This window comes from Aphelocoma coerulescens, chromosome 25 (genome assembly GCF_041296385.1).
Source record: "Aphelocoma coerulescens isolate FSJ_1873_10779 chromosome 25, UR_Acoe_1.0, whole genome shotgun sequence".
Classification (NCBI taxonomy): Eukaryota; Metazoa; Chordata; class Aves; order Passeriformes; family Corvidae; genus Aphelocoma; species Aphelocoma coerulescens.
The window spans coordinates 1,457,527-1,478,199 of NC_091038.1; the positions used below are offsets into that span (position 1 = coordinate 1,457,527).

The 20,673-nt window shown below is 60.7% G+C and overlaps 13 protein-coding genes across 13 annotated transcripts; 7 read left to right on the forward strand and 6 right to left on the reverse strand.

The window, feature by feature from the left end:
* Positions 1-320: 320 nt before the first annotated feature.
* On the forward strand, positions 321-686 carry LOC138098659 (scale keratin-like). Its single transcript, XM_068995356.1, has one exon. The coding sequence runs from the start codon at positions 321-323 to the stop codon at positions 684-686; it is 366 nt and encodes a 121-aa protein (XP_068851457.1).
* A 1,301-nt stretch (positions 687-1,987) lies between these two features.
* On the reverse strand, positions 1,988-2,353 carry LOC138098670 (scale keratin-like). The gene has a single exon (XM_068995375.1). The coding sequence runs from the start codon at positions 2,351-2,353 to the stop codon at positions 1,988-1,990; it is 366 nt and encodes a 121-aa protein (XP_068851476.1).
* A 1,124-nt stretch (positions 2,354-3,477) lies between these two features.
* On the forward strand, positions 3,478-3,843 carry LOC138098671 (scale keratin-like). The gene has a single exon (XM_068995376.1). It carries the CDS (start codon positions 3,478-3,480, stop codon positions 3,841-3,843), a length of 366 nt encoding a protein of 121 aa, XP_068851477.1.
* A 1,301-nt stretch (positions 3,844-5,144) lies between these two features.
* LOC138098677 (scale keratin-like) lies at positions 5,145-5,510 on the reverse strand. The gene has a single exon (XM_068995386.1). The coding sequence runs from the start codon at positions 5,508-5,510 to the stop codon at positions 5,145-5,147; it is 366 nt and encodes a 121-aa protein (XP_068851487.1).
* Positions 5,511-6,620: 1,110 nt separating this feature from the next.
* LOC138098678 (scale keratin-like) lies at positions 6,621-6,986 on the forward strand. The gene has a single exon (XM_068995387.1). It carries the CDS (start codon positions 6,621-6,623, stop codon positions 6,984-6,986), a length of 366 nt encoding a protein of 121 aa, XP_068851488.1.
* Positions 6,987-8,316: 1,330 nt separating this feature from the next.
* On the reverse strand, positions 8,317-8,682 carry LOC138098684 (scale keratin-like). The gene has a single exon (XM_068995393.1). The coding sequence runs from the start codon at positions 8,680-8,682 to the stop codon at positions 8,317-8,319; it is 366 nt and encodes a 121-aa protein (XP_068851494.1).
* A 1,119-nt stretch (positions 8,683-9,801) lies between these two features.
* On the forward strand, positions 9,802-10,167 carry LOC138098683 (scale keratin-like). Its single transcript, XM_068995392.1, has one exon. It carries the CDS (start codon positions 9,802-9,804, stop codon positions 10,165-10,167), a length of 366 nt encoding a protein of 121 aa, XP_068851493.1.
* A 1,307-nt stretch (positions 10,168-11,474) lies between these two features.
* On the reverse strand, positions 11,475-11,840 carry LOC138098653 (scale keratin-like). Its single transcript, XM_068995349.1, has one exon. The coding sequence runs from the start codon at positions 11,838-11,840 to the stop codon at positions 11,475-11,477; it is 366 nt and encodes a 121-aa protein (XP_068851450.1).
* Positions 11,841-12,961: 1,121 nt separating this feature from the next.
* LOC138098679 (scale keratin-like) lies at positions 12,962-13,327 on the forward strand. The gene has a single exon (XM_068995388.1). It carries the CDS (start codon positions 12,962-12,964, stop codon positions 13,325-13,327), a length of 366 nt encoding a protein of 121 aa, XP_068851489.1.
* Positions 13,328-14,728: 1,401 nt separating this feature from the next.
* LOC138098682 (scale keratin-like) lies at positions 14,729-15,094 on the reverse strand. The gene has a single exon (XM_068995391.1). The coding sequence runs from the start codon at positions 15,092-15,094 to the stop codon at positions 14,729-14,731; it is 366 nt and encodes a 121-aa protein (XP_068851492.1).
* Positions 15,095-16,234: 1,140 nt separating this feature from the next.
* On the forward strand, positions 16,235-16,600 carry LOC138098652 (scale keratin-like). Its single transcript, XM_068995348.1, has one exon. It carries the CDS (start codon positions 16,235-16,237, stop codon positions 16,598-16,600), a length of 366 nt encoding a protein of 121 aa, XP_068851449.1.
* A 1,349-nt stretch (positions 16,601-17,949) lies between these two features.
* LOC138098660 (scale keratin-like) lies at positions 17,950-18,315 on the reverse strand. Its single transcript, XM_068995357.1, has one exon. The coding sequence runs from the start codon at positions 18,313-18,315 to the stop codon at positions 17,950-17,952; it is 366 nt and encodes a 121-aa protein (XP_068851458.1).
* Positions 18,316-19,425: 1,110 nt separating this feature from the next.
* LOC138098701 (scale keratin-like) lies at positions 19,426-19,791 on the forward strand. Its single transcript, XM_068995427.1, has one exon. It carries the CDS (start codon positions 19,426-19,428, stop codon positions 19,789-19,791), a length of 366 nt encoding a protein of 121 aa, XP_068851528.1.
* Positions 19,792-20,673: the final 882 nt, after the last annotated feature.

Sequence of the window (20,673 nt, forward strand, 5' to 3'; positions counted from 1 at the left end):
GAGGGGCAGGGGCAGCACAGCCCTGCTGTCAGCAGCAGCAGCAGCAGCAGCAGCAGCAGCAGGGAGTGTCCCCTGAGCAGATTGGGCCGGCTGGAGCTGAGCAATGCTGGGGCTGCTATAAAAGCCCTGCTGGGGCCAGACTCAGCCAAGCACTGCCCTGGCCACCTTCTCCTCCGCGGGGACAAGGGTAAGTGTGCGAGCGCTTCTGCTCGCAGCTCCCTGCTCCAGCCCCGGCCCCTCTGTGGCTCGGCCGCTGGCCTCTGCTGCTCTCTCACCATCGCTGGCCTCTCTTGCAGAGCACCCTCGCATCCCACGCCAAGATGTCCTGCTACGACCTGTGCCCACCCAAAACCAGCGTGGCTGTGCCCCAGCCCATCGCTGAGAGCTGCAACGAGCTGTGCGCCCGCCAGTGTCCCGACTCCTCAGCCTTCATCCAGCCGCCCCCCGTGGTGGTCACCTTCCCCGGCCCCATCCTCAGCTCCTTCCCGCAGCAAGCCGTGGTGGGCTCCTCCGGAGCACCGGCCTTTGGCGGCTCCCTGGGGCTGGGCGGCCTCTATGGCGCCGGCGCCACCCAGGCCTCGGGGGGCCTCTGCACCTTTGGCAGAGCCTACGCTGCTCCCGCCTGCAGCCCTTGCGTCCTGCCCCGCTACAGCAAGAAGCTCTGGGACACCTGCGGGCCCTGCTAGACCCACCACAGCCCAGCACCCCAAACACCCACGCCCGCCTCGGCCCAGCATGGAGAAGTTGAGCTCTGCACAAGCCGCCCTGGCCTCCTGCAGCCCCTGACACCCGGCCTGGCTGGGGCCTGCCCTCCACCCTCTCCTGCCCCTCTGTTCACAATAAAGTTTTCATGCATCCAACTTCTGTATCTTTTTGCCTCATTTTCCAAAATCATGAGGACCCCGGGCATGGAGGAGTTCCAAGGGTGGGAGGGGAAATGCTGATCCTGGGATGGTCCCGGGGAATGAAAAAGACAGGGGAGTGGAACGTAAAATAGCGAAGGAAAGGAATAGGGGAGGTAAAACCTGAGAGGAAAATGTTATCAATCGGGAAGTGGGCGAGTAAGAAATAGGACAGTGGGAAGGGGTCAGGATAGAAGAAGGAGAAGGAAGAGGAGGAGCACCAAGGACTCTTCCTGAAGAAAGACAGATCCCCTCCTTGCCGGTCATGAGTCCACAGGCTTTTGCAGACCTGCACCCGTGCTGTCAAAGAGTGGAGTGGGCCCCAGAGATGGGAGCAATTCAGGGGCAAAGGACCAGGGCTCCAAACTGGGCTCCAGCCCATCTGTACCACAGTGGCTCTGCTAAAGGGCCTGGGACTGAAATCAGAGGGACGCTTCCCCCTCATGAGGCCCTGTACATTAAATTTCCTTATCATCAGCTCCTTCTCTTTCCATTTATCTTTGACTTAGTCTTCTTTGTATTCCTCCCTCTCCTCGCTCCTCATCATCTCTTTCCTCTTCTCTCCTTCTCCTTCTCCTTCTCCTTCGACTTCCAGTTCTCCTGCTCCATCTTCTTCCTCTTCTTCTCCTAATACTTCATCCTCTACTTCTACTTCTCTTTCTCCATCTCCTAACCAAACCCATTCGCATCATTCTCTCTCCTCCACTCCCATTTCCCCTTTCCTTTCATTTTCTTCTCCACTTTAACCTCCACTCTCCACTTCCCTCTTCTATTTCGCTTTCCCCTTCTCTGTCCCCTGGCATTTCCAATTACCCCTGGCAATCCCAGTAACACCATTTCCCCTCCCACTCTTGGAACTCCCCTAGCCCTGGAGTCTTCCTAAATTGAGAAAGGAGGCAAAAAGACAGAAGTTGGATGCAGGAAAACTTTATTGTGGACAGAGGGGCAGGAGAGGGTGGAGGGCAGGCCCCAGCCAGGCTGGGTGTCAGGGGCTGCAGGAGGCCAGGGCGGCTTGTGCAGAGCACAACTTCTCCATGCTGGGCCGAGGCGGGCGTGGGTGTTTGGGGTGCTGGGCTGTGGTGGGTCTAGCAGGGCCCGCAGGTGTCCCAGAGCTTCTTGCTGTAGCGGGGCAGGACGCAAGGGTTGCAGGCGGGAGCAGCGTAGGCTCTGCCAAAGGTGCAGAGGCCCCCCGAGGCCTGGGTGGCGCCGGCGCCGTAGAGGCCGCCCAGCCCCAGGGAGCCGCCAAAGGCCGGTGCTCCGGAGGAGCCCACCACGGCTTGCTGCGGGAAGGAGCTGAGGATGGGGCCGGGGAAGGTGACCACCACGGGGGGTGGCTGGATGAAGGCTGAGGAGTCGGGACACTGGCGGGCGCACAGCTCGTTGCAGCTCTCAGCGATGGGCTGGGGCACAGCCACGCTGGTTTTGGGTGGGCACAGGTCGTAGCAGGACATCTTGGCGTGGGATGCGAGGGTGCTCTGCAAGAGAGGCCAGCGATGGTGGCAGAGCAGCAGAGGCCAGCGGCCGAGCCACAGAGGGGCCGGGGCTGGAGCAGGGAGCTGCGAGCAGAAGCGCTCGCACACTTACCCTTGTCCCCGAGGAGGAGAAGGTGGCCAGGGCAGTGCTTGGCTGAGTCTGGCCCCAGCAGGGCTTTTATAGCAGCCCCAGCATTGCTCAGCTCCAGCCGGCCCAATCTGCTCAGGGGACACTCCCTGCTGCTGCTGCTGCTGCTGCTGCTGCTGCCAGCAGGGCTGTGCGGCCCCTGCCCCTCCCTGAGTCAGCATCCCCCAGGTGCCACCCCAGCACATCCCGCTGCCCAAGCCATCCTCTCCTTCCTGCCACGTGAGGGACTCAGTTGCAGGGATGTCACCCAGGAATGGGCTAAGGGACACCTGGAAGTATTTGGGGGGTCTGGGGCAGGAGTGGAAGGACCGAGCACTGTGTGGGGATCTGTGCATCACTGGCCAGCGTGGGGGAGCCAGAATGCATCTACCTGTAGGCACTGCCCTGGGAGTTCTGCCAGGCTGGGCACAAAGACTCCTCGTGCCAGGCCTGAGATACATGGGGCAAGGAGCAGAGAAGTCCATCTGGCCCAGGCTGATTCCAGCCCTGCCCCACCCCTTTCGACCATTAACGTTGTTCCTGGAGCCCATTCCTGGGTGTCATCCCGGCTATCAAATGTCTGATGAGGCAGGAAGGAGAGGATGGCTTGGGCAGCGGGATGTGCTGGGGTGGCACCTGGGGGATGCTGACTCAGGGAGGGGCAGGGGCCGCACAGCCCTGCTGTCAGCAGCAGCAGCAGCAGCAGCAGCAGCAGCAGGGAGTGTCCCCTGAGCAGATTGGGCCGGCTGGAGCTGAGCAATGCTGGGGCTGCTATAAAAGCCCTGCTGGGGCCAGACTGGGCCAAGCACTGCCCTGGCCACCTTCTCCTCCGCGGGGACAAGGGTAAGTGTGCGAGCGCTTCTGCTCGCAGCTCCCTGCTCCAGCCCCGGCCCCTCTGTGGCTCGGCCGCTGGCCTCTGCTGCTGTGCCACCATCGCTGGCCTCTCTTGCAGAGCACCCTCGCATCCCACGCCAAGATGTCCTGCTACGACCTGTGCCCACCCAAAACCAGCGTGGCTGTGCCCCAGCCCATCGCTGAGAGCTGCAACGAGCTGTGCGCCCGCCAGTGTCCCGACTCCTCAGCCTTCATCCAGCCGCCCCCCGTGGTGGTCACCTTCCCCGGCCCCATCCTCAGCTCCTTCCCGCAGCAAGCCGTGGTGGGCTCCTCCGGAGCACCGGCCTTTGGCGGCTCCCTGGGGCTGGGCGGCCTCTATGGCGCCGGCGCCACCCAGGCCTCGGGGGGCCTCTGCACCTTTGGCAGAGCCTACGCTGCTCCCGCCTGCAGCCCTTGCGTCCTGCCCCGCTACAGCAAGAAGCTCTGGGACACCTGCGGGCCCTGCTAGACCCACCACAGCCCAGCACCCCAAACACCCACGCCCGCCTCGGCCCAGCATGGAGAAGTTGAGCTCTGCACAAGCCGCCCTGGCCTCCTGCAGCCCCTGACACCCGGCCTGGCTGGGGCCTGCCCTCCACCCTCTCCTGCCCCTCTGTTCACAATAAAGTTTTCATGCATCCAACTTCTGTATCTTTTTGCCTCATTTTCCAAAATCATGAGGACCCCGGGCATGGAGGAGTTCCAAGGGTGGGAGGGGAAATGCTGATCCTGGGATGGTCCCGGGGAATGAAAAAGACAGGGGAGTGGAACGTAAAATAGCGAAGGAAAGGAATAGGGGAGGTAAAACCTGAGAGGAAAATGTTATCAAACGGGAAGTGGGCGAGTAAGAAATAGGACAGTGGGAAGGGGTCAGGATAGAAGAAGGAGAAGGAAGAGGAGGAGCACCAAGGACTCTTCCTGAAGAAAGACAGATCCCCTCCTTGCCGGTCATGAGTCCACAGGCTTTTGCAGACCTGCACCCGTGCTGTCAAAGCGTGGAGTGGGCCCCAGAGATGGGAGCAATTCAGGGGCAAAGGACCAGGGCTCCAAACTGGGCTCCAGCCCATCTGTACCACAGTGGCTCTGCTAAAGGGCCTGGGACTGAAATCAGAGGGACGCTTCCCCCTCATGAGGCCCTGTACATTAAATTTCCTTATCATCAGCTCCTTCTCTTTCCATTTATCTTTGACTTAGTCTTCTTTGTATTCCTCCCTCTCCTCGCTCCTCATCATCTCTTTCCTCTTCTCTCCTTCTCCTTCTCCTTCTCCTTCGACTTCCAGTTCTCCTGCTCCATCTTCTTCCTCTTCTTCTCCTAATACTTCATCCTCTACTTCTACTTCTCTTTCTCCATCTCCTAACCAAACCCATTCGCATCATTCTCTCTCCTCCACTCCCATTTCCCCTTTCCTTTCATTTTCTTCTCCACTTTAACCTCCTCTCTCCACTTCCCTCTTCTATTTCGCTTTCCCCTTCTCTGTCCCCTGGCATTTCCAATTACCCCTGGCAATCCCAGTAACACCATTTCCCCTCCCACTCTTGGAACTCCCCTAGCCCTGGAGTCTTCCTAAATTGAGAAAGGAGGCAAAAAGACAGAAGTTGGATGCAGGAAAACTTTATTGTGGACAGAGGGGCAGGAGAGGGTGGAGGGCAGGCCCCAGCCAGGCTGGGTGTCAGGGGCTGCAGGAGGCCAGGGCGGCTTGTGCAGAGCACAACTTCTCCATGCTGGGCCGAGGCGGGCGTGGGTGTTTGGGGTGCGGGGCTGTGGTGGGTCTAGCAGGGCCCGCAGGTGTCCCAGAGCTTCTTGCTGTAGCGGGGCAGGACGCAAGGGCTGCAGGCGGGAGCAGCGTAGGCTCTGCCAAAGGTGCAGAGGCCCCCCGAGGCCTGGGTGGCGCCGGCGCCATAGAGGCCGCCCAGCCCCAGGGAGCCGCCAAAGGCCGGTGCTCCGGAGGAGCCCACCACGGCTTGCTGCGGGAAGGAGCTGAGGATGGGGCCGGGGAAGGTGACCACCACGGGGGGTGGCTGGATGAAGGCTGAGGAGTCGGGACACTGGCGGGCGCACAGCTCGTTGCAGCTCTCAGCGATGGGCTGGGGCACAGCCACGCTGGTTTTGGGTGGGCACAGGTCGTAGCAGGACATCTTGGCGTGGGATGCGAGGGTGCTCTGCAAGAGAGGCCAGCGATGGTGGCAGAGCAGCAGAGGCCAGCGGCCGAGCCACAGAGGGGCCGGGGCTGGAGCAGGGAGCTGCGAGCAGAAGCGCTCGCACACTTACCCTTGTCCCCGAGGAGGAGAAGGTGGCCAGGGCAGTGCTTGGCCGAGTCTGGCCCCAGCAGGGCTTTTATAGCAGCCCCAGCATTGCTCAGCTCCAGCCGGCCCAATCTGCTCAGGGGACACTCCCTGCTGCTGCTGCTGCTGCTGCTGACAGCAGGGCTGTGCGGCCCCTGCCCCTCCCTGAGTCAGCATCCCCCAGGTGCCACCCCAGCACATCCCGCTGCCCAAGCGATCCTGTCCTTCCTGCCACATCAGACATTTGATAGCCGGGATGTCACCCAGGTGTGGACTCCAGGAACAACGTTAATGGTCCAAAGGGGTGGGGCAGGGCTGGAATCAGCCTAGGCCAGATGGCCATCTCTGTTCCTTGCCCCATGTATCTCAGGCCTGGCACAAGGATTCTTTGTGCCCAGCCAGGAAGAACTCCCAGGGCAGTGCCTACAGGTAGATGCATTCTGATTCCCCCACGCTGGCCAGTGATGCACAGATCCCCACACAGTGCTCGGTCCTTCCACTCCTGTCCCAGACCTCCCAAATACTTCCAGGTGTCCCTGTAGCCTATTCCTGGGTGACATCCCTGCAACTGAGTCCCTCACGTGGCAGGAAGGAGAGGATGGCTTGGGCAGCGGGATGTGCTGGGGTGGCACCTGGGGGATGCTGACTCAGGGAGGGGCAGGGGCCGCACAGCCCTGCTGTCAGCAGCAGCAGCAGCAGCAGCAGGGAGTGTCCCCTGAGCAGATTGGGCCGGCTGGAGCTGAGCAATGCTGGGGCTGCTATAAAAGCCCTGCGAGGGCCAGACTCGGCCAAGCACTGCCCTGGCCACCTTCTCCTCCTCGGGGACAAGGGTAAGTGTGCGAGCGCTTCTGCTCGCAGCTCCCTGCTCCAGCCCCGGCCCCTCTGTGGCTCGGCCGCTGGCCTCTGCTGCTCTCTCACCATTGCTGGCCTCTCTTGCAGAGCACCCTCGCATCCCACGCCAAGATGTCCTGCTACGACCTGTGCCCACCCAAAACCAGCGTGGCTGTGCCCCAGCCCATTGCTGAGAGCTGCAACGAGCTGTGCGCCCGCCAGTGTCCCGACTCCTCAGCCTTCATCCAGCCACCCCCCGTGGTGGTCACCTTCCCCGGCCCCATCCTCAGCTCCTTCCCGCAGCAAGCCGTGGTGGGCTCCTCCGGAGCACCGGCCTTTGGCGGCTCCCTGGGGCTGGGCGGCCTCTACGGCGCCGGCGCCACCCAGGCCTCGGGGGGCCTCTGCACCTTTGGCAGAGCCTACGCTGCTCCCGCCTGCAGCCCTTGCGTCCTGCCCCGCTACAGCAAGAAGCTCTGGGACACCTGCGGGCCCTGCTAGACCCACCACAGCCCCGCACCCCAAACACCCACGCCCGCCTCGGCCCAGCATGGAGAAGTTGAGCTCTGCACAAGCCGCCCTGGCCTCCTGCAGCCCCTGACACCCGGCCTGGCTGGGGCCTGCCCTCCACCCTCTCCTGCCCCTCTGTTCACAATAAAGTTTTCATGCATCCAACTCCTGTCTCTTTTGGCCTCCTTTTCCTAAATAATGAATACTCCTGGCATGGAGGAGTTCCAAGAGTGGGATGACAAATGCTGATCTTGTTATGCCCAGGGGGAATGGAAAATTCTAAGGGAATGGGAAAGTAAAATAGAAGAGGGAAGGGTATAGTGGAGGGTAAACCTGAGAAGAAAATGCTATCAACGGGGAAGTGGAAGAGTGCAAGAGAACATTGGGAAGGGTCACGGTAGGAGAAGGAGAGGGAGCATCAAGGACTCTTCCTGAAGAAAGACAGATCCCCTCCTTGCAGGCCATGAGACCACAGGCTTTTGCAGACCTGCACCCGTGCTCTCAAAGAGTGGAGTGGGCCCCATAGCTGGGAGCCATTCGGGGGCAAAGGACCAGGGCTCCAAACCGGGCTCCAGCTCCTCTGTTCCACCATGGCTCTGCTAAAGGGCCTGGGACTGGAATCAGAGGGACGCTTCCCCCTCACCATGCCCTGTATATTAAATTTCCTTCTCATCAGTTCCTTCTCTTTGCATTTGCTTTTGTCTTAGTCTTTCATCTTTATCTTTCTCCCACTGCTTATTCCTCTTCATCTGTTTCCTCTTCTCCTTCTCCTTCTCCTTCTCCTTCTCCTTCTCCTTCTCCTTCTCCTTCTCCTTCTCCTTCTCCTTCTCCTTCTCCTTCTTCTTTCTCTTCTTCTCCCAATACTTTATCTTCTTCTTTTCTTTCTCCATCTCCTAACCAAACCCATTTGCATCATTCTCTCTCCTCCACTCCCATTTCCCCTTTCCTTTCATTTTCTTCTCCACTTTAACCTCCACTCTCCACTTCCCTCTTCTATTTCGCTTTCCCCTTCCCCATCCGCTTCCACTTACGAATCCCCCTGGCAATGCCAGTAACACCATTTCTCCTCCCACTCTTGGAAATCCCCCAGCCATGGGGTCTTCCTAAATTGAGAAAAGAAGGCAAAAAGACAGAAGATGGATGCTGGAAAACTTTATTGTAAACAGAGGATCAGGAGAGGGTGGGAGAGAGATGGCGGGCAGGCCCCAGCCAGGCCGGGTGTCAGGGGCTGCAGGAGGCCAGGGCGGCTTGTGCAGAGCTCAACTTCTCCATGCTGGGCTGAGGCGGGCGTGGGTGCTTGGGGTGCGGGGCTGTGGTGGGTCTAGCAGGGCCCGCAGGTGTCCCAGAGCTTCTTGCTGTAGCGGGGCAGGACGCAAGGGCTGCAGGCGGGAGCAGCGTAGGCTCTGCCAAAGGTGCAGAGGCCCCCCGAGGCCTGGGTGGCGCCGGCGCCATAGAGGCCGCCCAGCCCCAGGGAGCCGCCAAAGGCCGGTGCTCCGGAGGAGCCCACCACGGCTTGCTGCGGGAAGGAGCTGAGGATGGGGCCGGGGAAGGTGACCACCACGGGGGGCGGCTGGATGAAGGCTGAGGAGTCGGGACACTGGCGGGCGCACAGCTCGTTGCAGCTCTCAGCGATGGGCTGGGGCACAGCCACGCTGGTTTTGGGTGGGCACAGGTCGTAGCAGGACATCTTGGCGTGGGATGCGAGGGTGCTCTGCAAGAGAGGCCAGCGATGGTGAGAGAGCAGCAGAGGCCAGCGGCCGAGCCACAGAGGGGCCGGGGCTGGAGCAGGGAGCTGCGAGCAGAAGCGCTCGCACACTTACCCTTGTCCCCGAGCAGGAGAAGGTGGCCAGGGCAGTGCTTGGCTGAGTCTGGCCCCAGCAGGGCTTTTATAGCAGCCCCAGCATTGCTCAGCTCCAGCCGGCCCAATCTGCTCAGGGGACACTCCTTGCTGCTGCTGCTGCTGCTGCTGCTGCTGACAGCAGGGCTGTGCGGCCCCTGCCCCTCCCTGAGTCAGCATCCCCCAGGTGCCACCCCAGCACATCCCGCTTCCCAAGACATCCTCTCATTCCTGCCACACCAGATCTTTGATAGCCGGGATGTCACCCAGGAATCGGCTCCAGGAACAATGTTAATGGTCCAAAGAGGTGGGGCAGGGCTGGAATCAGCCTGCTCCAGATGGACATCTCTGCTCCTTGCCCCATGTATCTTAGGAAGGACATGAGCAATTTTTGTGCCCAGCCTGGCAGAACTCCCAGGGCAGTGCCCACAGGTAGATGCTTTCTGGCTCCCCCTCGCTGGCCAGTGATGCACCGATTCCCACAAAGTCCTTGGTCCTTCCACTCCTGCCCCAAAACTCCCAAATACTTCCAGGTGTCCATGGAGTCTATTCCGGGGTGACATCCCTGCAATCGAGTCCCTCACGTGGCAGGAAGGAGAGGATGGCTTGGGCAGCGGGATGTGCTGGGCTGGCACCTGGGGGATGCTGACTCAGGGAGGGGCAGGGGCAGCACAGCCCTGCTGTCAGCAGCAGCAGCAGCAGCAGCAGCAGGGAGTGTCCCCTGAGCAGATTGGGCCGGCTGGAGCTGAGCAATGCTGGGGCTGCTATAAAAGCCCTGCGGGGGCCAGACTCGGCCAAGCACTGCCCTGGCCACCTTCTCCTCCTCGGGGACAAGGGTAAGTGTGCGAGCGCTTCTGCTCGCAGCGCCCTGCTCCAGCCCCGGCCCCTCTGTGGCTCGGCCGCTGGCCTCTGCTGCTCTCTCACCATCGCTGGCCTCTCTTGCAGAGCACCCTCGCATCCCACGCCAAGATGTCCTGCTACGACCTGTGCCCACCCAAAACCAGCGTGGCTGTGCCCCAGCCCATCGCTGAGAGCTGCAACGAGCTGTGCGCCCGCCAGTGTCCCGACTCCTCAGCCTTCATCCAGCCGCCCCCCGTGGTGGTCACCTTCCCCGGCCCCATCCTCAGCTCCTTCCCGCAGCAAGCCGTGGTGGGCTCCTCCGGAGCACCGGCCTTTGGCGGCTCCCTGGGGCTGGGCGGCCTCTACGGCGCCGGCGCCACCCAGGCCTCGGGGGGCCTCTGCACCTTTGGCAGAGCCTACGCTGCTCCCGCCTGCAGCCCTTGCGTCCTGCCCCGCTACAGCAAGAAGCTCTGGGACACCTGCGGGCCCTGCTAGACCCACCACAGCCCCGCACCCCAAACACCCACGCCCGCCTCGGCCCAGCATGGAGAAGTTGAGCTCTGCACAATCCGCCCTGGCCTCCTGCAGCCCCTGACACCCGGCCTGGCCGGGGCCTGCCCGCCGTCTCTCTCCCACCCTCTCCTGATCCTCTGTTTACAATAAAGTTTTCCAGCATCCATCTTCTGTCTTTTTGCCTTCTTTTCTCAATTTAGGAAGACCCCATGGCTGGGGGAGTTCCAAGAGTGGGAGGAGAAATGGTGTTACTGGCATTGCCAGGGGGATTCGTAAGTGGAAGCGGATGGGGAAGGGGAAAGCGAAATAGAAGAGGGAAGTGGAGAGTGGAGGTTAAAGTGGAGAAGAAAATGAAAGGAAAGGGGAAATGGGAGTGGAGGAGAGAGAATGATGCAAATGGGTTTGGTTAGGAGATGGAGAAAGAAAAGAAGAAGATAAAGTATTGGGAGAAGAAGAGAAAGAAGAAGGAGAAGGAGAAGGAGAAGGAGAAGGAGAAGGAGAAGGAGAAGAGGAAACAGATGAAGAGGAATAAGCAGTGGGAGAAAGATAAAGATGAAAGACTAAGACAAAAGCAAATGCAAAGAGAAGGGACTGATGAGAAGGAAATTTAATATACAGGGCATGGTGAGGGGGAAGCGTCCCTCTGATTCCAGTCCCAGGCCCTTTAGCAGAGCCATGGTGGAACAGAGGAGCTGGAGCCCGGTTTGGAGCCCTGGTCCTTTGCCCCCGAATGGCTCCCAGCTATGGGGCCCACTCCACTCTTTGACAGCACGGGTGCAGGTCTGCAAAAGCCTGTGGTCTCATGGCCTGCAAGGAGGGGATCTGTCTTTCTTCAGGAAGAGTCCTTGATGCTCCCTCTCCTTCTCCTACCGTGACCCTTCCCAATGTTCTCTTTTGCACTCTTCCACTTCCCCGTTGATAGCATTTTCTTCTCAGGTTTACCCTCCACTATACCCTTCCCTCTTCTATTTTACTTTCCCATTCCCTTAGAATTTTCCATTCCCCCTGGGCATAACAAGATCAGCATTTGTCATCCCACTCTTGGAACTCCTCCATGCCAGGAGTATTCATTATTTAGGAAAAGGAGGCCAAAAGAGACAGGAGTTGGATGCATGAAAACTTTATTGTGAACAGAGGGGCAGGAGAGGGTGGGAGAGAGATGGCGGGCAGGCCCCAGCCAGGCCGGGTGTCAGGGGCTGCAGGAGGCCAGGGCGGCTTGTGCAGAGCTCAACTTCTCCATGCTGGGCCGAGGCGGGCGTGGGTGTTTGGGGTGCGGGGCTGTGGTGGGTCTAGCAGGGCCCGCAGGTGTCCCAGAGCTTCCTGCTGTAGCGGGGCAGGCCGCAAGGGCTGCAGGCGGGAGCAGCGTAGGCTCTGCCAAAGGTGCAGAGGCCCCCCGAGGCCTGGGTGGCGCCGGCGCCATAGAGGCCGCCCAGCCCCAGGGAGCCGCCAAAGGCCGGTGCTCCGGAGGAGCCCACCACGGCTTGCTGCGGGAAGGAGCTGAGGATGGGGCCGGGGAAGGTGACCACCACGGGGGGCGGCTGGATGAAGGCTGAGGAGTCGGGACACTGGCGGGCGCACAGCTCGTTGCAGCTCTCAGCGATGGGCTGGGGCACAGCCACGCTGGTTTTGGGTGGGCACAGGTCGTAGCAGGACATCTTGGCGTGGGATGCGAGGGTGCTCTGCAAGAGAGGCCAGCGATGGTGAGAGAGCAGCAGAGGCCAGCGGCCGAGCCACAGAGGGGCCGGGGCTGGAGCAGGGAGCTGCGAGCAGAAGTGCTCGCACACTTACCCTTGTCCCCGCGGAGGAGAAGGTGGCCAGGGCAGTGCTTGGCCGAGTCTGGCCCCAGCAGGGCTTTTATAGCAGCCCCAGCATTGCTCAGCTCCAGCCGGCCCAATCTGCTCAGGGGACACTCCCTGCTGCTGCTGCTGCTGCTGCTGCTGCTGACAGCAGGGCTGTGCTGCCCCTGCCCCTTCCTGAGTCAGCATCCCCCAGGTGCCACCCCAGCACATCCCGCTGCCCAAGCCATCCTCTCCTTCCTGCCACGTGAGGGACTCGATAGCCAGGATGTCATCCCGGAGTAGACTCCATGGACACCTGGAAGTATTTGGGAGGTCTGGGACAGGAGTGGAAGGACCGAGCACTGTGTGGGAATCGGTGCATCACTGGCCAGCGAGGGGGAGCCAGAATGCATCTACCTGTGGGCACAGCCCTGGAAGTTCTGCCAGGCTGGACACAAAGTCTCCTCGTGCCAGGCCTGAGATACATGAGGCAAGAAGCAGAGATGTCCATCTGGCCCAGGCTGATTCCAGCCCTGCCCCACCTCTTTGGACCATTAACGTTGTTCCTGGAGCCCATTCCTGGGTGACATCCTGGCTATCAAAGATCTGGTGTGGCAGGAATGAGAGGATGTCTTGGGCAGCGGGATGTGCTGGGGTGGCACCTGGGGGATGCTGACTCAGGGAGGGCAGGGGCCGCACAGCCCTGCTGTCAGCAGCAGCAGCAGCAGCAGCAGCAGCAGGGAGTGTCCCCTGAGCAGATTGGGCCGGCTGGAGCTGAGCAATGCTGGGGCTGCTATAAAAGCCCTGCGGGGGCCAGACTCGGCCAAGCACTGCCCTGGCCACCTTCTCCTCCTCGGGGACAAGGGTAAGTGTGCGAGCGCTTCTGCTCGCAGCGCCCTGCTCCAGCCCCGGCCCCTCTGTGGCTCGGCCGCTGGCCTCTGCTGCTCTCTCACCATCGCTGGCCTCTCTTGCAGAGCACCCTCGCATCCCACGCCAAGATGTCCTGCTACGACCTGTGCCCACCCAAAACCAGCGTGGCTGTGCCCCAGCCCATCGCTGAGAGCTGCAACGAGCTGTGCGCCCGCCAGTGTCCCGACTCCTCAGCCTTCATCCAGCCGCCCCCCGTGGTGGTCACCTTCCCCGGCCCCATCCTCAGCTCCTTCCCGCAGCAAGCCATGGTGGGCTCCTCCGGAGCACCGGCCTTTGGCGGCTCCCTGGGGCTGGGCGGCCTCTACGGCGCCAGTGCCACCCAGGCCTCGGGGGGCCTCTGCACCTTTGGCAGAGCCTACGCTGCTCCCGCCTGCAGCCCTTGCGTCCTGCCCCGCTACAGCAAGAAGCTCTGGGACACCTGCGGGCCCTGCTAGACCCACCACAGCCCAGCACCCCAAACACCCACGCCCGCCTCGGCCCAGCATGGAGAAGTTGAGGTCTGCACAAGCCGCCCTGGCCTCCTGCAGCCCCTGACACCCAGCCTGGCTGGGGCCTGCCCTCCACCCTCTCCTGCCCCTCCGTCCACAATAAAGTTTTCCTGCATCCAACTCCTGTCTTTTGGTCTCCTTTTCTCAATTTAGGAAGACCCCATGGCTGGGGGATTTCCAAGAGTGGGAGGGGAAATGGTGTTACTGGGATTGCCGGGGGTAATTGGAAATGCAAGGGGACAGGGAAGGGGAAAGCGAAATAGAAGAGGGAAGTGGAGAGTGGAGGTTAAAGTGGAGAAGAAAATGAAAGGAAAGGGGAAATGGGAGTGGAGGAGAGAGAATGATGCAAATGGGTTTGGTTAGGAGATGGAGAAAGAGAGGAAGAAGAGGACGAAGTATTGGGAGAAGAAAAGGAAGAAGAAGGAGAAGGAGAAGGAAAGGGAGAAGGAGAAGGAGAAGGAGAAGGAGAAGGAGAAGGAGAAGGAGAAGGAGAAGGAGAAGGAGAAGGAGAAGGAGAAGGAGAAGGAGAAGGAGAAGGAGAAGGAGAAGGAGAAGGAGAAGGAGAAGGAGAAGAGGAAATAGATGATCTGGAATAAGGAGGGGGAGAAAGATAAAGAAGGAAGACTAAGTCAAAGATAAATGGAAAGAGAAGGAACTGATGATAAGGAAATTTAACACAGAGGGTATGCTGAGGGGGAAGCGTCCCTCTGATTTCAGTCCCAGGTTCTTTAGGAGAGCCATGGTGGCACAGAGGGGCTGGAGCCCAGTTTATAGCCCTGGTCCTTTGCCCCTGAATGGCTCCCAGCTCTGGGGCCCACTCCACTCTTTGACAGCACGGGTGCAGGTCTGCAAAAGCCTGTGGTCTCATGGCCTGCAAGGAGGGGATCTGTCTTTCTTCAGGAAGAGTCTTGACTCTCCTTCTCCTTCCCTGACCCCTTCCCAATGTTCTCTTTTGTACTCTTCCACTTCCTTGTTGATAACATTTTCTTGTTCACTTTAACTTCCACTATCCCCTTCCCTCTTCTGCTTTACTTTCCCATTCCCTTAGAATTTTCCATTCCCCCTGAGCATAACAAGATCAGTATATGCCATCCAATTCTTGGAACTCCCCAATGCCCGGAATATTCATTATTTAGGAAAAGGAGGCAAAATGAGACAGGAGTTGGATGCAGGAAAACTTTATTGTGAACAGAGGGGCAGGAGAGGGTGGGAGAGAGACGGCGGGCAGGCCCCAGCCAGGCCGGGTGTCAGGGGCTGCAGGAGGCCAGGGCGGCTTGTGCAGAGCTCAACTTCTCCATGCTGGGCCGAGGCGGGCGTGGGTGTTTGGGGTGCGGGGCTGTGGTGGGTCTAGCAGGGCCCGCAGGTGTCCCAGAGCTTCTTGCTGTAGCGGGGCAGGACGCAAGGGCTGCAGGCGGGAGCAGCGTAGGCTCTGCCAAAGGTGCAGAGGCCCCCCGAGGCCTGGGTGGCGCCGGCGCCGTAGAGGCCGCCCAGCCCCAGGGAGCCGCCAAAGGCCGGTGCTCCGGAGGAGCCCACCACGGCTTGCTGCGGGAAGGAGCTGAGGATGGGGCCGGGGAAGGTGACCACCACGGGGGGCGGCTGGATGAAGGCTGAGGAGTCGGGACACTGGCGGGCGCACAGCTCGTTGCAGCTCTCAGCGATGGGCTGGGGCACAGCCACGCTGGTTTTGGGTGGGCACAGGTCGTAGCAGGACATCTTGGCGTGGGATGCGAGGGTGCTCTGCAAGAGAGGCCAGCGATGGTGAGAGAGCAGCAGAGGCCAGCGGCCGAGCCACAGAGGGGCCGGGGCTGGAGCAGGGCGCTGCGAGCAGAAGCGCTCGCACACTTACCCTTGTCCCCGAGGAGGAGAAGGTGGCCAGGGCAGTGCTTGGCCGAGTCTGGCCCCCGCAGGGCTTTTATAGCAGCCCCAGCATTGCTCAGCTCCAGCTGGCCCAATCTGCTCAGGGGACACTCCCTGCTGCTGCTGCTGCTGCTGCTGCTGCTGCTGCTGCTGCTGCTGCCAGCAGGGCTGTGCTGCCCCTGCCCCTTCCTGAGTCAGCATCCCCCAGGTGCCAGCCCAGCACATCCCGCTGCCCAAGCCATCCTGTCCTTCCTGCCACATGCGGGACTCGATAGCCAGGATGTCACCCTGGAGTGGACTCCATGGACCTCTGGAAGTATTTGGGAGGTCTGGGGCAGGAGTGGTGGGACGAAGTACTTTGTGGGAATCTGTGCATCACTGGCCAGCGTGGGGGAATCAGAATGCATCTACCTGTAGGCACAGCCCTGGAAGTTCTGCCAGGCTGGGCACAAAGACTCCTCGTGCCAGGCCTGAGATACATGGGGCAAGGAACAGAGATGTCCATCTGGTCCAGGCTGATTCCAGCCCTGCCCCACCTCTTTGGACCATTAACATTGTTCCTGGAGCCCATTCCTGGGTGACATCCCGGCTATCAAATGTCTGATGAGGCAGGAAGGAGAGGATGTCTTGGGCAGCGGGATGTGCTGGGGTGGCACCTGGTGGATGCTGACTCAGGGAGGGGCAGGGGCCGCACAGCCCTGCTGGCAGCAGCAGCAGCAGCAGCAGCAGCAGCAGCAGGGAGTGTCCCCTGAGCAGATTGGGCCAGCTGGAGCTGAGCAATGCTGGGGCTGCTATAAAAGCCCTGCGGGGGCCAGACTCGGCCAAGCACTGCCCTGGCCACCTTCTCCTGCTCGGGGACAAGGGTAAGTGTGCGAGCGCTTCTGCTCGCAGCTCCCTGCTCCAGCCCCGGCCCCTCTGTGGCTCGGCCGCTGGCCTCTGCTGCTCTCTCACCATTGCTGGCCTCTCTTGCAGAGCACCCTCGCATCCCACGCCAAGATGTCCTGCTACGACCTGTGCCCACCCAAAACCAGCGTGGCTGTGCCCCAGCCCATCGCTGAGAGCTGCAACGAGCTGTGCGCCCGCCAGTGTCCCGACTCCTCAGCCTTCATCCAGCCGCCCCCCGTGGTGGTCACCTTCCCCGGCCCCATCCTCAGCTCCTTCCCGCAGCAAGCCGTGGTGGGCTCCTCTGGAGCACCGGCCTTTGGCGGCTCCCTGGGGCTGGGCGGCCTCTACGGCGCCGGCGCCACCCAGGCCTCGGGGGGCCTCTGCACCTTTGGCAGAGCCTACGCTGCTCCCGCCTGCAGCCCTTGCGGCCTGCCCCGCTACAGCAAGAAGCTCTGGGACACCTGCGGGCCCTGCTAGACCCACCACAGCCCCGCACCCCAAACACCCACGCCCGCCTCGGCCCAGCATGGAGAAGTTGAGCTCTGCACAAGCCGCCCTGGCCTCCTGCAGCCCCTGACACCCGGCCTGGCCGGGGCCTGCCCGCCATCTCTCTCCCACCCTCTCCTGCCCCTCTGTTCACAATAAAGTTTTCCTGCATCCAACTCCTCTCTCTTTGCCTCTATTTCTGAAATCAAGGAGAACCCTGGCATGGGGGAGTTGCGTGAGTGGGAGGGCAAATGCTGATCTAAGGATGCCCAGGGAGAATGGAAAATGGAAGCAGAAGGGGAAAGTAGAATAGAAGAGGGAAGGGGATAGTGGAGGTTAAAGTGGACAAGAAAACTTGATCAAAGGGGAAGCAGGAGACGACGAAAGAGAGCAGTGGGAAGGGGTCAGGGTAGGAGAAGGAGAAGGAAGAGGAGGAGCACCCTGGGCTCTTCCTGAAGAAAGACAGATCCCCTCCTTGCAGGCCATGAGACCACAGGCTTTTGCAGACCTGCACCCGTGCTGTCAAAGAGTGGAGTGGGCCCCAGAGCTGGGAGCCATTCAGGGGCAGAGGACCAGGGCTCCAACCTGGGCTCCAGCCCATCTGTACCACAGTGGTTCTACTACAGGACCTGGGACTGAAATCAGAGGGACGCTTCCCCCTCATGAGGCCCTGTACATTAAATTTCCTTATCATCAGCTTCTTCTCTTTCCATTTATCTTTGACTTAGTCTTCTTTATATTTCTCCCTCTACTCGCTCCTCATCATCTCTTTCCTCTTCTCTCCTTCTCCTTCTCCTTCTCCTTCTCCTTCTCCTTCTCCTTCTCCTTCGACTTCCCCTTCTCCTTCCAGTTCTCCTGCTCCATCTTCTTCCTCTTCTTCTCCTAATACTTCATCCTCTACTTCTACTTCTCTTTCTCCATCTCCTAACCAAACCCATTCACATAATTCTCTCTCCTCCACTCCCATTTCCCCTTTCCTTTCATTTTCTTCTCCACTTTAACCTCCTCTCTCCACTTCCCTCTTCTATTTCGCTTTCCCCTTCTCTGTCCCCTGGCATTTCCAATTACCCCTGGCAATCCCAGTAACACCATTTCCCCTCCCACTCTTGGAACTCCCCTAGCCCTGGAGTCTTCCCAAATTGAGAAAGGAGGCAAAAAGACAGGACTTGGATGCAGGGAAACTTTATTGTGGACAGAGGGGCAGGAGAGGGTGGAGGGCAGGCCCCAGCCAGGCCGGGTGTCAGGGGCTGCAGGAGGCCAGGGCGGCTTGTGCAGAGCTCAACTTCTCCATGCTGGGCCGAGGCGGGCGTGGGTGTTTGGGGTGCGGGGCTGTGGTGGGTCTAGCAGGGCCCGCAGGTGTCCCAGAGCTTCTTGCTGTAGCGGGGCAGGCCGCAAGGGCTGCAGGCGGGAGCAGCGTAGGCTCTGCCAAAGGTGCAGAGGCCCCCCGAGGCCTGGGTGGCACCGGCGCCGTAGAGGCCGCCCAGCCCCAGGGAGCCGCCAAAGGCCGGTGCTCCGGAGGAGCCCACCACGGCTTGCTGCGGGAAGGAGCTGAGGATGGGGCCGGGGAAGGTGACCACCACGGGGGGCGGCTGGATGAAGGCTGAGGAGTCGGGACACTGGCGGGCGCACAGCTCGTTGCAGCTCTCAGAGATGGGCTGGGGCACAGCCACGCTGGTTTTGGGTGGGCACAGGTCGTAGCAGGACATCTTGGCGTGGGATGCGAGGGTGCTCTGCAAGAGAGGCCAGCGATGGTGAGGGAGCAGCAGAGGCCAGCGGCCGAGCCACAGAGGGGCCGGGGCTGGAGCAGGGAGCTGCGAGCAGAAGCGCTCACACACTTACCCTTGTCCCCGAGGAGGAGAAGGTGGCCAGGGCAGTGCTTGGCCGAGTCTGGCCCCCTCAGGGCTTTTATAGCAGCCCCAGCATTGCTCAGCTCCAGCCGGCCCAATCTGCTCAGGGGACACTCCCTGCTGCTGCTGCTGCTGCTGCTGACAGCAGGGCTGTGCTGCCCCTGCCCCTCCCTGAGTCAGCATCCCCCAGGTGCCACCCCAGCACATCCCGCTGCCCAAGCCATCCTCTCCTTCCTGCCACATCAGACATTTGATAGCCGGGATGTCACCCAGGAATGGGCTCCAGGAACAATGTTAATGGTCCAAAGGGGTGGGGCAGGGCTGGAATCAGCCTGGGCCAGATGGACATCTCTGCTCCTTGCCTCATGTATCTTAGGAAGGACATGAGCAATTTCTGTGCCCAGCCTGGCAGAACTCCCAGGGCAGTGCCTACAGGTAGATGCATTCTGATTCCCCCTCGCTGGCCAGTGATGCACCGATTCCCACAAAGTCTTTGGTCCTTCCACTCCTGCCCCAAAACTCCCAAATACTTCCAGGTGTCCATGGAGTCTACTCCGGGGTGACATCCCTGCAATTGAGTCCCTCACGTGGCAGGAAGGAGAGGATCGCTTGGGCAGCGGGATGTGCTGGGGTGGCACCTGGGGGATGCTGACTCAGGGAGGGTCAGGGGCCGCACAGCCCTGCTGTCAGCAGCAGCAGCAGCAGCAGCAGGGAGTGTCCCCTGAGCAGATTGGGCCGGCTGGAGCTGAGCAATGCTGGGACTGCTATAAAAGCCCTGCGGGGGCCAGACTCGGCCAAGCACTGCCCTGGCCACCTTCTCCTCCTCGGGGACAAGGGTAAGTGTGCGAGCGCTTCTGCTCGCAGCTCCCTGCTCCAGCCCCGGCCCCTCTGTGGCTCGGCCGCTGGCCTCTGCTGCTCTCTCACCATCGCTGGCCTCTCTTGCAGAGCACCCTCGCATCCCACGCCAAGATGTCCTGCTACGACCTGTGCCCACCCAAAACCAGCGTGGCTGTGCCCCAGCCCATCACTGAGAGCTGCAACGAGCTGTGCGCCCGCCAGTGTCCCGACTCCTCAGCCTTCATCCAGCCGCCCCCCGTGGTGGTCACCTTCCCCGGCCCCATCCTCAGCTCCTTCCCGCAGCAAGCCGTGGTGGGCTCCTCCGGAGCACCGGCCTTTGGCGGCTCCCTGGGGCTGGGCGGCCTCTACGGCGCCGGCGCCACCCAGGCCTCGGGGGGCCTCTGCACCTTTGGCAGAGCCTACGCTGCTCCCGCCTGCAGCCCTTGCGTCCTGCCCCGCTACAGCAGGAAGCTCTGGGACACCTGCGGGCCCTGCTAGACCCACCACAGCCCCGCACCCCAAACACCCACGCCCGCCTCGGCCCAGCATGGAGAAGTTGAGCTCTGCACAAGCCGCCCTGGCCTCCTGCAGCCCCTGACACCCGGCCTGGCTGGGGCCTGCCCGCCGTCTCTCTCCCACCCTCTCCTGCCCCTCTGTTCACAATAAAGTTTTCCTTCATTCAACTCCATTCTCTTTGCCTCTATTTCTGAAATCAAGTAGAACCCTGGCATGGGGGAGTTCCAAGAGTGGGAGGGCAAATGCTGATCTAAGGATGCCCAGGAGGAATGGAAAATGGAAGGGGAAGGGGAAAGTAAAATAGAAGAAGGAAGGGGATAGTGGAGGCTAAAGTGGACAAGAAAACGTGATCAAAGGGGAAGCAGGAGACTGCAAAAGAGAGCAGTGGGAAGGGGTCAGGGTACGAGAGGGAGAGGGAGCACCACGGTCTCTTCCTCAAGAAAGACTGATCCCCTGCTTGCAGGCCATTGAGGCCACAGGCTTTTGCAGACCTGCACCCGTGCTGTCAAAGCGTGGAGTGGGCCCCATAGCTGGGAGCCATTCAGGGGCAAAGGACCAGGGCTCCAAACCAGGCTCCAGCCCCTCTGTGCCACCATGGTTCTGCTAAAGGACCGGGGACTGAAATCAGAGGGACGCTTCCCCCTCACCATGCCCTGTACATTTAACTTCCTCCTTGTCTTCAGCTCTTTGTTTTTGTCTTTCTCTTTCCATTTGCCTTTGTCTTTCTTCTTTATATTTCTCCCTCTCCTTGTTCCTCACCTTCGCCTTCTTCTCCTTTTCCTCCTCCTTTTCCTTCCTCTACCTGTTCTAATCCTTCAACTTCATCTTCTTATCTTTCTCCATCTTCAAACAATAGCCATTTGC

Coding starts and splice junctions, on each gene's coding strand:
- LOC138098670 (XM_068995375.1), bottom strand. CDS start 2,353: ATGTCCTGCTACGACCTGTGCCCACCCAAAACCAGCGTGGCTGTGCCC.
- LOC138098660 (XM_068995357.1), bottom strand. CDS start 18,315: ATGTCCTGCTACGACCTGTGCCCACCCAAAACCAGCGTGGCTGTGCCC.
- LOC138098671 (XM_068995376.1), top strand. CDS start 3,478: ATGTCCTGCTACGACCTGTGCCCACCCAAAACCAGCGTGGCTGTGCCC.
- LOC138098678 (XM_068995387.1), top strand. CDS start 6,621: ATGTCCTGCTACGACCTGTGCCCACCCAAAACCAGCGTGGCTGTGCCC.
- LOC138098653 (XM_068995349.1), bottom strand. CDS start 11,840: ATGTCCTGCTACGACCTGTGCCCACCCAAAACCAGCGTGGCTGTGCCC.
- LOC138098701 (XM_068995427.1), top strand. CDS start 19,426: ATGTCCTGCTACGACCTGTGCCCACCCAAAACCAGCGTGGCTGTGCCC.
- LOC138098677 (XM_068995386.1), bottom strand. CDS start 5,510: ATGTCCTGCTACGACCTGTGCCCACCCAAAACCAGCGTGGCTGTGCCC.
- LOC138098652 (XM_068995348.1), top strand. CDS start 16,235: ATGTCCTGCTACGACCTGTGCCCACCCAAAACCAGCGTGGCTGTGCCC.
- LOC138098683 (XM_068995392.1), top strand. CDS start 9,802: ATGTCCTGCTACGACCTGTGCCCACCCAAAACCAGCGTGGCTGTGCCC.
- LOC138098679 (XM_068995388.1), top strand. CDS start 12,962: ATGTCCTGCTACGACCTGTGCCCACCCAAAACCAGCGTGGCTGTGCCC.
- LOC138098659 (XM_068995356.1), top strand. CDS start 321: ATGTCCTGCTACGACCTGTGCCCACCCAAAACCAGCGTGGCTGTGCCC.
- LOC138098682 (XM_068995391.1), bottom strand. CDS start 15,094: ATGTCCTGCTACGACCTGTGCCCACCCAAAACCAGCGTGGCTGTGCCC.
- LOC138098684 (XM_068995393.1), bottom strand. CDS start 8,682: ATGTCCTGCTACGACCTGTGCCCACCCAAAACCAGCGTGGCTGTGCCC.